At 39.6% G+C, this 16,048-nt stretch overlaps 1 protein-coding gene and 1 long non-coding RNA gene across 5 annotated transcripts in view; one reads left to right on the forward strand and one right to left on the reverse strand.

The window, feature by feature from the left end:
* sdk1a (sidekick cell adhesion molecule 1a) overlaps window positions 1-16,048 on the reverse strand; it is a 601,048-nt gene that overhangs the window by 193,739 nt on the left and 391,261 nt on the right. For all 4 annotated transcript variants that reach the window (XM_049475506.1, XM_049475505.1, XM_049475504.1 and 1 more), the window contains one exon: window positions 6,893-7,083. In XM_049475506.1, coding sequence (XP_049331463.1) covers window positions 6,893-7,083 — 191 coding nt within the window. The remainder of the gene's footprint in view (window positions 1-6,892; window positions 7,084-16,048) is intronic.
* LOC125799256 (uncharacterized) overlaps window positions 1-16,048 on the forward strand; it is a 345,287-nt gene that overhangs the window by 185,139 nt on the left and 144,100 nt on the right. The gene's annotated exons all lie outside the window — the stretch shown is intronic.

The raw sequence follows: 16,048 nt of genomic DNA on the forward strand, positions 1-16,048 counted from the left end.
AAACTGAAAGCAGAAGCATTTCTGACTGCAGAAGGGATAAAATATTGTGTTTTATGGTACCAGTGTGCTGGAACAATCATCCCTTCTAAGCCTAATTATATATTCATTCTAAAAACTGGGGTGTCTGGTTGCTTTTCGCGGTAGTTCTTCCTCTGGCCACGTCACGCGTCTTTACGTCCTTACGTCACACGTAAAGCCTCTAAAAGAGGATCCAGCTCAGTTTTACTGAACGCGAGCGGCTGGTGGAGCAATGGAGACTTCAGAAGAGGAAACTCAAAGCTCAGTAGCTCCTCCATTCACTCAAAGTAAAACCAAATAAATGAAGTAGTGAAGTTTCTGACTGAGCACGCTCTCTCTCTCTCTTTCTGACTGAACATAACCTGGAATCGGAGAAAGGAGACCGCATCACACTCGGCCACCTTAAAATGATTCTTCTGAATGCTCTGTGCAATTACACATTCTTAACAGAGAGGGCCCTAAATCCCAAAGCTTACGAAATAAAAATAAAAATATGTTTAATTCGGTAAACAATACTAAAAGTGCATTTTCTATTTAATATAGTCAATGAAAATACACATCAAATAAACTTTCTCTGTATTTCCATAAAATGTTCTTTTAAGCAATATGATTTACATTATATGTTGTGTTGATAAAAAAACAAATTTTAGCATGCATTAAATATTGCTTAGTAAAGGCACTTTAGTGTATTTTTCCCCCAGTGTCATTAAAGTGTACACAATATGTGCATCAGTACGAAAAGTAGTACATTTACAATATACCTTAAGTGTATTCAAAATTTGTGTGATCCCCTTATCACCATTTGTGAAATATGTTTAATGTGCAATATTTTTCTCACCTTTTTTTTTCATCTACTATTTATTTGATATTTATTCACTGTTACTCTATACCACTGTTACTGGTCCACCCTACCATAATCATATCTCTACGCACTAGATGTATATATATTTTTCCTACTATATATAATTTATATATATTATACTATACTATATATATATATATATATATATATATATATATATATATATATATATATATATATATATATATATATATAAGTATCTTTATATACTTTTTTTGCTGTAACCTTGTAAATTTCCCCATTGTGGGATTAATAAAGGATTTTCTTATCTTATCTTATTTAAGTGTATCAAAAAAAAAAAACTACTTAAATCCATTTAAGTTCGCAGAACTTATACGAATAAAAAAAACATTTAAAAGCACAACCTAATGCTTTTATGTTGCATTTAAACAGAGCTTAATTACAATTAAAATATATTTAAGTTGTCATAAGCTGTTTCAAAATAGTACAGTTAGTATGAATTAAGTACATATTAATTTGAATGCTAAAAGTATGTACTTTTCCATATTAAGTATACTTTTAAAAATTTACTTCAATGCAAGAGTATGTCTGTAGGTTTAATATAATTCTAGAGGTATACTTATACTGGTTGAGCATGTGTTGACATACATACAATGTCCCAGCTAAACGGATAATGTTATAAGAAGGTTTAGCAACGTTTTGAAAAGGTTCCAGCTACAAATATGATATTCCGTTTCTCACACAGTACTCTCAGCTAGACGAATTCTAACATCATGGAATCATAAAAAGAAACAATCCCAAAACTAAAATGTACAATATAACTAAAAAAAAGTTGGTTATTTAAATGTTGACAGTCACAGTCAGTAATTCATCAACCAGAGCTACAAATGTCTTCAGCGTTATCTAAGAGCGCAGCAGATATAGAGCAGATAAAGTGCATGTTGTGTGATTATGATATTTGCTGTTTTATTGTTTTAAAGCTTTTAATGTAAAAGTACCTGGAAAGAAGGTCTGGCAAACGCAGAACCTGCTTATTATACATTTTTAACCCCGAGACCTGGACATTTCTCAGACTAAGTGCTTTTGAGTTTTATTAGTGCCTGAATGTCAGTTTTTTTATATGAAGTATGTTTAATTAGTAAATATGCACTCATATGTAAGAACTCTGAATGTAGACGTCAGTGTAGACATTTTAATAGAATGTTCTGTCTGTTAGGTAATGTATACATCAATAGGTAATCTATACATCAATAGGTAATCTATACATCAATAGGTAATCTATACATGTACTGCACTGCTCTGTTTACAGACATATATCTTACCTTGTATGGTACATTTTTTTATAGGCTTATATATATATATTTTTTCTTTTTCTGTACTCTTCTGTGTTTTAATTTATGTTTGAATCTGTTTCTTATTGTATTGTGTTGCTGCTGCTGGATGCCTAAATTTCCTTCTGGATAACTAAAGTATCTATCTATCTATCTATCTATCTATCTATCTATCTATCTATCTATCTATCTATCTATCTATGTATCTATCTATGTATCTCTCTATCTATCTATCTATCTATCTATCTATCTATCTATCTATCTATCTATCTATCTATGTATCTATGTATCTATCTATGTATCTCTCTATCTATCTATCTATCTATCTATCTATCTATCTATCTATCTATCTATCTATCTATCTATCTATCTATCTATCTATCTAATAAAGTGGAAGAACTGAAAGGGCTGTTTTGATGTGAAGAAGTGCACTAAGAGGCAGTTTAACAGACAGGGATTAAACCTCGTCTTGGACTACACAGCATTTTGAATGGGGATTTTCCTTTATTTAATTTATTTTCTAATTTTATTTTCTTTTATTCTCCCTAATTTCTGTGAGCTGATGTATCATTAACCGAGTTGCTGCGCTTTCCTCCGAGCGCACTGCGATGCTACTCGGTAATGCTGCATCATCAGCAGCAGCTCAAAAAGAGGCGGAGTCTGACTTCACATGTGTGCATCACTACTTTTCTAATGCACACATGGGTCAAAATTACCTACATTTATTTTCTATGCTAATTCATGTATTTCTAATTCAAGTGTTTCTATGATATATATTAGCAATACATTAATTCATTTTTTCTCAATAAACTTGTTTTTGAACATCATATATCCTTATTTTATTTTTCCTTTTTTACTTTTTGAATAAAAGCCCTTTTTGTATCACTACCCCTCTGATGCACAAATGGGTCAAAAATGACCTACATTTATTTTCTATGCTAATTCATGTATGGCTGTTGGCTGTTCTATGATATATATTAGCAATACATTAGCAAATCATTTTTTCTCAATAAACTTGTTTTTGAACATCATATATCCTTATTCTATTTTTCCTTTCTTACTTTTTAACCCTTGTGTGGTGTTCATATTTTTGTTACTCGTTTACTTTGTTACTTGTATTTAATTCAGCAAAATTAAGCAATTCTACATTAAAATGCTTTACACATGCTTCCTTCACCTAAATTGCAAGCAATATAAACAGCTTACATGGTTAATATTTGCCCTTTACCTTTCTTATGATACATTTCTTTCAAAAAGTGCTACTCTTTTTTTATTAGTTTTTTTAATAAAATGTAAAAGAAAATGAATTAAATTCAAGATATGAGTAGAAAATTTGTTTAGTTTCAAATTTACAAATGAAGCAATGTTTATTAGCCCTTGGCCAAACATACTGTATGTAATATAAATGTGTGTGGGTGGGGGGAGGGGGGTACAGTGTGTGTTTATCGAAAATGTGTTTTGATATATGTTTCTTGCAAAAAATGAGCCAATGCCAATGAAAATTTGATGAAAAATGAAAACGGGTCCCACAGACCCGAACACCACACAAGGGTTAAATAAAAAAAAAAACCCTGTTTGTATCACTACCCCTCTAAAGCCCCTCATATTTTCTATGTTAATTCATGTATGTTTATGTAATTTATGAGTGTTTCTTTTGGCAAAAACCTTCATTTTTATTTCATTTTCTTAATTTAGCCTTTTAATTTCTACATCAGGTTTACACACACATAAAAACAAAATGAATGCGGGTCATTTTTGACCCATGTTGCAGATAAAAGGGTAAAAGCAGGAAAGGATGTTTTAGTCCCGATGGGAAGTGGAGTGCCTAAAAAATCCTTCCCCATAATAAAATCCAGTAACACAGTTTCGAGTGGCTTACTGCCTGAATAAAACAGAGGTCAACTTAAAACGTAACAAATTACACCAACGTTCAAGTTCAAATCCTAAAATTATTTTTTTATTTACACTGATTAGTGTTTGAAGGCCATGTGACTACCAATCAAAAATGAGGTCTGTGCCACACTGGGTTTTCCACGTTTAAGCCCCTGAGGTGGACAAACACTCCAGAGCATTAAATTTGATGTTTCTCTCTGTGTTTCTATTATAATCTTTGTGATAATACAGCGCAGAAATATGGCTGATGCATTTACTGAATCTGCAGAGTCCTCTATTTTATTTCTTTCTTATCGGGACACTGTGTGTGACTCACATCCAGAGTTATGAGGCTATGAAAAGGGTTGAGATTTCCATTTCACCTCAGAACCTTTTTCTTTACCTTGCTAAAGAAGCAACTTTAACTGGAAGTTAACTGTATTTAAAGCTATTCCACAGTCATATAACAGCTGACTGAGTTAGAAGTAATATCGATAACACTTTCTATGAATGTCATCTTTATTAAACTCTATAATTATATTCATAATATATTATAATGCATTCATAAGGCATTATAAACATGGCTATAAATATTTATAAAAATGCATAACCCACTATAGCTATGTTTATTAAGCATTATGACTTGGGATGATAATACATTATAAGCTGTGCTTATGATATACATGTTAAAATAGTATATATCTATCGTTAAAAATCCAGTCCTGCAATGAAAAAGTATATCACTTTACTTAGAGCGCACAAAGACCTGTTATAATACATTATAATTGACTATAACTAGTATTATATTCAAGACAAGAATAATTTATGAGTGGTTAAAAATATATTTATAGGATTATTGAGGGTGTGTTTATAAGTTGGAAGCTTTTTTAGTCATGATACAAGTCTACAAGCAGGGACTGAGTTTCTTGGTATTGAAGTATAACATGTTATAAATACAGCTATTAATGCATTATAATCACAATTCATAACACATTCATAAATAACACACTATAAACTATAAGTATAAGGGTTTATAAAGAAACGGCGTATAATAATGCCTTATAGATATATGCCTCATAGTATAAGAGCATTATGAGTGCTCTTTACTGGCTTTAAATGAAGTGTGTTTTCAAAAGCCTACAGTGAGGCATAGTAGCATTCACTTGTTTAAAAACACGTTTAAAACACACTTAAAGCCAATAAAGAGCACTCATAATGCTCTATAAGTACATTATTACGGTGAGGCATAATAACATTTACCTCATGTTTAAAAAGCAAATGAAAACACGGTAACACTTTCAATGAATGACATCTCTATTAAACTCTATAACCACATTCATAACATATTATAATGCAATCATAAGGCATTATAAACATGGCTATAAATATTTCTAAAAATGCATAACCTATTATAGCCATGTTTATTAAGCATTATGCCTTGTGATCATAATACATTATAAGCTCTGCTTATAATATATATGTTAAAATAGTGTATATATATCATTAATAATCTAGTCCCAGGTCTGGCACTTTACTTAGAGCGCACAAAGACCTGTTATAATACATTATAATTGACTATAATTAATATTATGTTCAAGGCAAGAATAATTTATCAGTGGTTAAAATATATATCTATAGGATTATTCAGGGAGTTTGTTAAGTTGGAAGCTGTTTTAGTCGTAATACAGTCTGCAAGCTGGGACTGAGTTTCTTGGTATTGACGTATAACATGTTATAAACACAGCTATTAATGCATTATAATCACAGTTCATGATGCATAATAAACATGGCTATGATGAATTATACATTTTTATAAATATGTATAGCCATGTTTATAATGATGCTTTTCTTTAATGCATTATAATGTGTTTTGAGTATGTTTATAGAGTCTTATAGAGATGACATTCAAAGAAAGTGTTACCGAAAACACTAATGCGTTATACCAAAATATACCAAATCTGTGTTATAGTGCATTACAACACTACAATGTACAATGTTCTTATGAATATATATTATAAGATATTATAAGGCATTATATGCCATTTCTTTATCAACCCTTATACTTGTAGTTTATAATGTGTTATGAATGTCACTGTAAGTACTTATGAGCAATTATACAGGCTTATTACAGTCATTAAAAGATATTATGCATGTCATATAATGCATTCATAAGGCATTATGAATACAGGGTTCATAGGAAGTGTTACCGTAATATATATATTGTTCAGTTTCACACAAAACCGAGATGAATGCACAAATCTAGCAATTACAGACAGAGAGGCAGATGATGAACAGAATAATCCAGCAGTTAGACACAGCAAGGGGCTGAGCTGTGCTGCGAAATCACAAATATATTAATAAAAACATTGAGAATTATCACATTTTGATGTCTGTCCAGTATTATAATCCATTGTCCTGTAGCACCTGCTGGTTTATATCCATCTATCTATTTATTAAAGCAAAGGAAGAGACTGGGAATAATAGTGAATATCAGTGTAGTGCAAAATGCAGAACAGAACAGGGTGCATTAGAATACACTCAGATCACACTGAGTACTGCTGAACAATGGCTGCATGACAGTGTGTGTTTAGCAGGATGACTCTTATATGCAGTATTACAGGGTTCTTAAAGACGTGTGTGACTGATGGTAATAATGGCTGTGTCACTCTGCCACTGTTGAGGAGGGGGGATGGAAAAGCTCTTAGTGCTGATAATACACTGTGTCATTTGTTTTTTATGCACAGTGCAGCGCTCCTTCCATCAGTGCTGGGGTACGTGTGGTACGCTCACACACTCGCTGAGCCGGAGCAGTGGTGTGTGTCGGGGCAGCAGGGCCGGCAGCAGTTACCTGTAATAGAGAGGAAGGCTCTGGCCTCGGCGGGTTTAACGCTGCTGTCCTGCAGGGACGCCTCGCACACGTACACTCCAACATCAGCCGAGGTCGGATTGATGACGGTCAAACGCCGGCCAAAAGAGCCAACGCCGCTCGCCACCTCCACACCGTTCCTCCTCCATACCAACACCAGCTTCTCCACCGGCCTGCAGACACACAGACAGAGAGAGAGAGAGACAGAGAGAGAGAGAGAGAGAGACATGTAGGCGGTTAGCCAGACAGATAGATGGACAAACAGACAAACAAACATACAGACAAGCATAAAGTTAGATAGATAGAAAAAACAGTCAGACAGGCATGAAATAGATATACAGACAAACAGGTAGACAGACAGACATGCAGACAGATAGACAGACAGGTAGACAGACAAACAGATATATTATATATAGATATACAAAAAAACAGGACGATCGACAGAAAGACAGATATGCAGGTATAGAGATATATAGAAAATCAGACAGACAGACAGGTAGATAGACAAACAAACAGCCAGTCAGACAGGCATGACATTAGAGATACAGACAAACAGGTAGATTGACAGAAAGACTTGCAGACATGCAGGTATAGAGCTAGATAGAAAGGTAGACAGACAGACAGATAGACAAACAGATTTAGAGATAGATAGTCAGACGGAGAGAAAGGCATACAGACTGACATGCAGGCATAAATTTAGATATACAAACAAACAGATAGATGGACAGAAAGACAGACACGCAGGAATAGAGATAGATAGACATGCACACAGATGGATGGACAGACAGACAGACAGGTAAACAGACAGAAAGATTGGAAGACAGGTAAACAGACAGATATGCAGGCAGACAATCATCAAATTAGATATAAATACAAACAGGTATAGACAGAAAGACAGACATGCAGGTATAGGGATATATATATATAGAAACAATCAGGCAGACAGTCAGATATACAGACAGGTAGATAGACAATCAGATAGGTGGACAGGCATGTATAAAGATAGATAGACAGGCAGTTAGACAGGCATGGAATTAGATATACACACAGATAGATTGGTGGATGGACAGAAAGACAGACATGCAGGTATAGAGATCGATAGACAAACAGACAGACATACATTGAGACACACAGACAGACATATGGACAGGCACAAACAGACAGTCAAACAGGCATGAAATTAGGTATACAGACAAACAGGTAGACAGACAGAAAGACAAACATGCAGGTGTAGAGATAGACAGTGTGCTGCTCAATCTAGGCTGTATCCTTTGAAGAAAAAAAAATGACTTTTATGTTGAAACTTATGAGACTCTTATGAGACTTTTATTTTGAAACTTGTTGAGTAACAGGAACAGGAAGTAGCATATGAATGCAGGATTTTGCTTTGTCATTCTGATAACTTTGAAGGAGCACACTAGTGGAGTGTAATGTGATGCTTGGAAGTTAATCAAGGGGTTTATTTAAAATGTAAGCTGTTTGGGAAGGCCACTGGTGAGTGAAATCATGTTTATTTCATTTTGTGTAAGAAGACATTTGTTGATAGATTTAAAACGTATGTTGCTGGAAGTGATAAGTGTAATGCTAATTTCATGCTTAGAGATGTTAAGATTAATGTAGCTAAGATGTATGTAGCTCTATTTCTTACTCATTCAGTTGATATTAAGGATTTAGTAAGTTTATATGGTGTCCTTTTTTCTTTATTTGAAAGGTTTTCAACCTGATTCTACCTGATTCGTTTTGTTTCTACCTCATTCAACCTTATTGATGTTAAAATAAAAATCCAAGAAAGGAAGAATCCGAGTTGATCCATGATTGCCCCCCGACAACTTATGCCTTTTTCAAGTTTGGGCTGATTTTAAATATAACACCCCCGGGAAACTTGACAGTTGAAAACCAATGCCGGCTATCAGCAACCATCAGTGTGAGAATACTGTGCAAGTTTAAATACATTCTTATGCCAGTAGATGATGGAGAGGCAGTAGTGCTTCAAGGACAAGCAGATTAAAGGCTTCAGTGTGTCCTGAAAAATATCATACAAAGGCAGCAAGCATTTGAGCATAGAAATATCACAAAAACAAGATGGCTGAAGATGCACTAGGCAAATCGGTGGATCAGTTAAAGAAAGAGAGAACTGTTGCAAGGAGCTCTTTCACCAAGCAAGCTAATTTCCTTAACAGAAGTGCCGGTGATATGACTGAATTAGAGCTCAAAACAGAATTTGCTAAACTCTCTGCTGATGCTCGTCGAGTTTTTGAAACTAATGATGACTACAGAGCTGGACTAGAAGCAGAACTTAAAGCCAGCAAAACAGATGAAGAAGAAATTGGGCTTGATGAAGACAAAGTGTCTAATCTTGACATGGTTACCAATGAATGCAAGCATAGGTTTGCTGAATTAAAATCTATTGTACAGACAAATCTATGGACCAGGTATGGGCATGCTTTGCAGACAGCTTTTGATGAAGCAGAGAAGGCTTGTTTACAAGCAGACAAAATAGCAGTTGAAAGCAATAACTATGAAGCCTATGAAGTGAACCTTGCTGTATTGGACAATCTAACCAAGGAAGCTTGTAGCACATTGGTAATGTGGGAAAAATGGATCCCTACGGCAGATGATGAGTACAAGGAGCGATATAAGGCCTTGAAGTCAGCCTTTACAGCACTTGAAATTAAAAGAGCACAATTTATTCGTGCACGGAGGATTGATGAAGAGGAAAGGAAGCCTACTGTTCCGACCCCAGTGAAACCTGGTCCAACAATGCCGATCATCAAGTTCAAACCAGCACAACTGCCAGTCTTTATTGGCTGTAAGAGAGACTTTCACCGTTGGAGAGTGGACTGGCTAAGCCTCCAAAAACAAGGCGAACCAACTGGCTCTCCTGAGGTAAAAAAGATACAGCTGCTGAACAGTGTGGATGAGAAAATATCCAAAGATCTTCGACTGTCATCTTACAACACGGCAGAGGATATCCTCAGAGTACTGGAGAATAGGTATGGAAATAAATACAGCATTGCTCTGGAAATAGTGGAAGAGCTTGAGAAGATTCCACCTGTTAAGGGGAACCAACCACGGAAAGTAGTAGACCTAATCCAAGTAATAGAGAAGGCACTTACTGACCTAGCCGATCTGGGAAGTACTGGAGCTATCAGAAACCCGCTCATGGTGAAGTCCATCGAGAGCAAACTTCCTGAGTTCGTAAAGAAGGACTGGCTTATGTACCTGGTGGACCCAAAGAATCTTGTGGATGAAGATAACCATTTCGACAAGCTTCTCAGTTTCCTAAAAAAGCAGGAAGAAATCTTTGAGAGGTTGGATCACCTGAAAGTCATGGATAAGTCAGAAAGGCCCGACAAAGCAGACAAGAAGGTAAACAAAAAATATGCCTCCACCAGATCCACAAAGAAAGGAGATGCTGATGAAGGGTGCGTTATTTGTGGAGACGAGAAACACAAAAACAAACTGTTCTTCTGCAAGAAGTTTAAAAGACTGGCTGTGGCAGAAAAGGAATGTGCAGTGAAGAAAATTGGTGCATGCAAGGAGTGCTTAGGGTGTCATAAAAGCAAAGAAGACTGCAAAGATACCTACCTGTGCAGAAATAAGGACTGCAAAAGGAGAGGCCAATCAGATCACCATTTCTTCCTCTGCCCCAAAGGAGAAGTCAAAAGCCAGGGCACTGAGAACTCACAGAAAGACAGTAAGAGCAAAAAAGACTTTACTGAGGAGCAAGAAGAGTTCCTGAGTGAGCTGTCACCAGAGTTAGCGGAAAAGTGCAGGAAGGCCTTCACCAACAACTTGTCACAAGTTGTCTGTGCTACCAAGGGACATGTTGGCCTGCTGAAGGAGTATGGGTTGACGGAACTACCTGTCATCATGATGCTTTTGGAGGTGACTTCCAACGCAGGGCAAAAAGTTGGTACCCTGGTCGACCTCGCATCTGATACAAATTATATAACCCATAAAGCGGCTAACAGGCTGAACCTCAGGAGTGAGAAGATTAACCTTATTGTACATGGAGTCGGTGGAATGACTACAAAGGTAGCGACAAGAAGATATCTTCTGAGGGTTCGCGTCAAGACCTCAAAGGGGACAGAGAGAGCACACAAACTCATCTGCTACGGCCTAAATGAGATTGCAAAGGTCCACCAGGTGGTGAAACCAGAACAGTTGAAGGTGTTCTTTCCTGATGTTGACCTTGAGGACTTGAGGCGACCTGAAGAGATTGAATTACTTATAAGCCACAGAGAGGGGAGACTCGCTCCACAGCGTGTGAAAGTTGTGGGCGATCTTGTCCTGTGGGACAGTCCTCTTGGGAAGATGGTGGGTGGAGCTCACCCTGACCTGTGTGAGCAAGTGGATGTGGCTGCTCGCAGGTCAAGGACGCACTTTGCTCGCTCCATGAGGACGGCTGCCATCAAGTACGAAGAGATCCCTGCTGCAGTGCAAGACACCAAAACTGAACCCAAGCACACTGCTGCAACTCACCGTGAGTTCCTGAAATGGTGGAGTTGGGACAGTATCGGTGCAGCCTGTGACCCCAAATGTGGTGGCTGTCGGTGCGGGAACTGCCAGCCGGGCGGAAAGGAGATGACTCTCGCAGAAGAAAGGGAGCTTGAGATCATAAAGGACGGCCTCACCTACGTCATCACTGATGAACATGCTGAGACTCCACATTGGGATGCAAGATACCCTTGGGTAACAGATCCAGCCTGTCTTCCAAATAATCGGAGTGGAGTTGAGGCCACCTTCTTAAGAACAGAGAAAAGACTCCAGAAGGAACCTGAGTGGTTTGCTGCTTATGCAGCTCAAGTCCACGAGATGGTGGAGCGTGGAGCAGCAAAGAGACTCACAAAGGAGATGACTGATTCCTGGAAGGGACCAGTCTGGTATGTAAGCCACCTAGTAGCTCCAAATCCCCATTCTGTTACCACCCCAGTACGCATTGTGTGGAACAGCAGTCAGCAATTCAAAGGAGTGAGCATGAATGACCTGTTGCTAAAAGGCCCAGACGTATTGAACCCCATCAGAGCCGTCCTGCTAAAGTATAGAAGTGGAGTGCATGCAGCCATTGGTGACATCCGGAAGATGTATAACTCTGTGTGGCTGGAGGAGAATGAAATGCACTTGCACAGATTCTTGTGGAGAGACAGGCAGGATGAGGAGATTGGAGAGTTCGCCATCACAAGGGTGAATATGGGTGACAGGCCTGCTGGTTGCATAGCACAGCTGGCTATGCGAGAAACAGCGAGGCTCCCCAAGTTCTCTCACCTGGAAGAGGCACGCAGGGTGTTGGAGGAAAGCAGCTATGTCGATGACATACTCACGTCCCACAACGATGCAGATCGCTTGACTGAGATCACCAATGACATTGAGGAGATTCTGAGGGCTGGAGGTTTCTCTCTGAAACCCTGGGTTCGATCAGGGCAAAGTGGGAGGCATCAGAGTGTCGAGGTATACCTCAAGACAGAGGCTCCATCCAACACTGATAAAGCACTCGTGTTGCCGAACCAGATGAGGGACGAGGACAACAAGGCCTTAGGCATTGGGTACCTGGTAGAGGAAGATAAACTCTACATAATGTCTTCGATCAATTTCTCAAAAAGAAAGGGAAAGATGAGGACAGGCCAAGACCTCCCGATGGAGAAAGTTCGATCAAACACACCTGATCCCCTAACTCGAAGAGAGCTCCTGAGCCAGATAGCTGGGCTCTATGACCCTATTGGTCTGGTCACACCACTCAAGCAGAAGGGTGCTATCCTTGTCAGGAAAGCCTTTCAAGAGGCAGGAAGCGGAAATCTGGCATGTGGTACCTGGGATAAGCCACTCTCTGAAGGCCTCAGGGAGGAGGCCATCAGACTGTTCCAAGAGTATGCACAGTTGGGACAAATCACCTTCCATAGAAGTCTGACACCGCAACGCAGGAAAGGAAAACCCTGGGCTATCACCTTTTCTGACGGGAGTGACAATTCCTATGGGGCTGTGCTATACCTTCGATGGGAATTAGACCAAGGTGTAGCTGTCCGGTTAGTGGAATCTAAAGCGAAGCTGACACCATTGGAGCAAAAAGGAGATGCTGTCAAAGCAGAGGTCTGTGGCGCCGTATTTGCAGCAAGGCTTAGGAAGTATATGCAAAAGCATAGCCGGTTGGAGATAGACCATTGGTTCCACCTAGTGGATAGCCAAACTGTACTGGGAGCCATTCAGCGGGATAGTTATGGCTACCAAACGTTTTTCGCCAACAGGATTGGGGAGATACAACAGTCTGCCCCTGTTAAAGACTGGTGGTGGATACCTGGCAACCTCAACATTGCTGACATCCTCACCAGGGGTGCTACCTTACAAGACCTCCAAGAGTCTTGGCAAGCTGGACCAGAGTTCATGAAGCGGCCATTGGCTGAATGGCCAATAAAGTCTGCTGGTGAAGTCGTCACTGATGCCAGAGAAAACATCAGCAGGATGCAAAGAAAGGCATTCTCAGCTGTAATCACCAGAGCTCAGGCTGAGAAGCACCAGGACTTGGTCACCCAGTCCAAGGTCAGTGCAACTGTTGATACGACCACTGCGGATCGTGTGGCCGGACACAGTGAAATCTCACCAAGACGAGTACCTGCTGGCTCAGCTGTTGGAAATTTTCTGGATGTAAAGACATTCAGCAGCTTGTCGAGACTGGTGGATGTTGTCTCTTGGGTGAGAAAGGCTGCCGACAAGTGGTTAGGCCTGAGGCACCAAGCTGCTAATCAAAAAGCAAGTGAAGAATCACACCCTAAAGAGGAACCTCAAGCACTTGTACTCACTTCTGAAGACCGTGAGTATGCCTTTAGAACCCTTTGCCTGGCAGCTCAAGCAAGTGTAACGTTCTCAGACACAACCCTCAATCGCCTAGTGTCGATAATAGAGGAAGATGGGCTCATCGTGTGTGGGGGAAGAATCCAGGCCTTCAGGGAGTCCAAAGCAGTAGTGCCCCTCCTTCCTTATGAAGCATGGTTATCCACTTTGCTCGCCCGGGAAGCTCATGCTGTGAACCATGAGGGTGTGGCTGGAACGCTTCTTAAAATGAGAAGAAAGGCTTGGGTAGTTAAAGGAAGAAGAATTGCCAACAGAGTAGTTGAAGACTGTGTGCCCTGCAGAAAGTCAAAGGCAAGGCACTGTCAACAGCTGATGGGTGACTTACCCCCAGAGCGGTTCAGACCAGCAGCTCCTTTTAATTTCACCACCGTGGACCTGTTTGGGCCTTACGAAGTAAGAGACGAGGTGAAGAAAAGAGTGAGATTAAAGGTCTGGGGTGTTGTTTTCAGCTGTATGGCATCCAGAGCCATCCATGTTGACATTGTGAGCGACTTGTCAGCGGAAGGATTTCTACTTGCCTATCAAAGGTTTACATCGCTAAGAGGACATCCTAGCAAGGTGTGGTCTGACCCAGGCACAAACTTTGTAGGGGCCAAACCAGCCCTTGATGACCTCTACAGATTCCTGGACCTTCTGGAAAGGTCAGGAATAGATGAGAAGGCTGCCAAGCATGGCACTAGGTGGTCCTGGAAGATTCACCCTGCAGACTCACCTCACAGGAATGGAGCAGCTGAAGCAGCAGTCCGGACTGTGAAGAGAGCCTTGCAGAATCTAGGTAGAGATGGTGTCTTCACATGGGGGGAGTTCCAGACTTTTGTGTACATGGCTGCCAACTTGGCAAATGAAAGGCCAATAGATGCAAGAGCACAAGTTCAGGAAGATTGCATTGAATTTGTCACACCTAATTCACTCCTGCTGGGGCGAGCTCACTCAAGAGGAGACCCGGGAGACTTCCAATTCGAGGGTTACCCTTACAAGAGGCTACGAGTCATCCAGTCTGAGGTGAACAAGTTTTGGAGGAAGTGGTGCCAATTAGCAGGCCCGAACCTGTTTGTCAGGAGCAAATGGCACACCAGAGAGAGAAATGTTGCAGTAGGCGACGTGGTCTGGCTTGCTGACCAGAACGCTTTGAGAGGCCACTTCAAGATGGCTAAGGTGATCAGTGTCAATCCTGACAAGGAAGGCGTAGTGAGGGATGTTCAAGTCAGGACATTTCCCAGTTACCCTGTCGAGACCAAGGTGCCAGCCCTTGGGAGGAGCACTAACAGGACAGCCAAGGCAGGGAAGAAGTCCACTACCAAGATTCCTGCTACAGTTCTTCACAGAGATGTGAGGCGTCTTGTCGTCTTAGTTCCAGTGGAAGAGCAGAGTGAGCAGGCGAGTCAAGATCTAGAAGCTTCAACGGCTGAGTAACCTGAGTGACATGACCTCCTTGGGTTTCTGAACCAGGAGCTCAAGTGGGAGGTGTGCTGCTCAATCTAGGCTGTATCCTTTGAAGAAAAAAAAATGACTTTTATGTTGAAACTTATGAGACTCTTATGAGACTTTTATTTTGAAACTTGTTGAGTAACAGGAACAGGAAGTAGCATATGAATGCAGGATTTTGCTTTGTCATTCTGATAACTTTGAAGGAGCACACTAGTGGAGTGTAATGTGATGCTTGGAAGTTAATCAAGGGGTTTATTTAAAATGTAAGCTGTTTGGGAAGGCCACTGGTGAGTGAAATCATGTTTATTTCATTTTGTGTAAGAAGACATTTGTTGATAGATTTAAAACGTATGTTGCTGGAAGTGATAAGTGTAATGCTAATTTCATGCTTAGAGATGTTAAGATTAATGTAGCTAAGATGTATGTAGCTCTATTTCTTACTCATTCAGTTGATATTAAGGATTTAGTAAGTTTATATGGTGTCCTTTTTTCTTTATTTGAAAGGTTTTCAACCTGATTCTACCTGATTCGTTTTGTTTCTACCTCATTCAACCTTATTGATGTTAAAATAAAAATCCAAGAAAGGAAGAATCCGAGTTGATCCATGATTGCCCCCCGACAACTTATGCCTTTTTCAAGTTTGGGCTGATTTTAAATATAACACCCCCGGGAAACTTGACAGACAGACAGACAGACATACAGATATACAGAAGATATAGACATACAGAAGGTATAGAGGTAGACAGACAGACAGACAGACACAGAGACAGGCATACAGATCGACATACAGGCATGAAATTAGATATACAGACAAACAGGTAGATAAACAGAAATACAGACATGCAGGTTAGAGATAGATAGACA

Source organism: Astyanax mexicanus, chromosome 3 (assembly GCF_023375975.1).
Source record: "Astyanax mexicanus isolate ESR-SI-001 chromosome 3, AstMex3_surface, whole genome shotgun sequence".
In the NCBI taxonomy this organism is placed as follows: Eukaryota; Metazoa; Chordata; class Actinopteri; order Characiformes; family Acestrorhamphidae; genus Astyanax; species Astyanax mexicanus.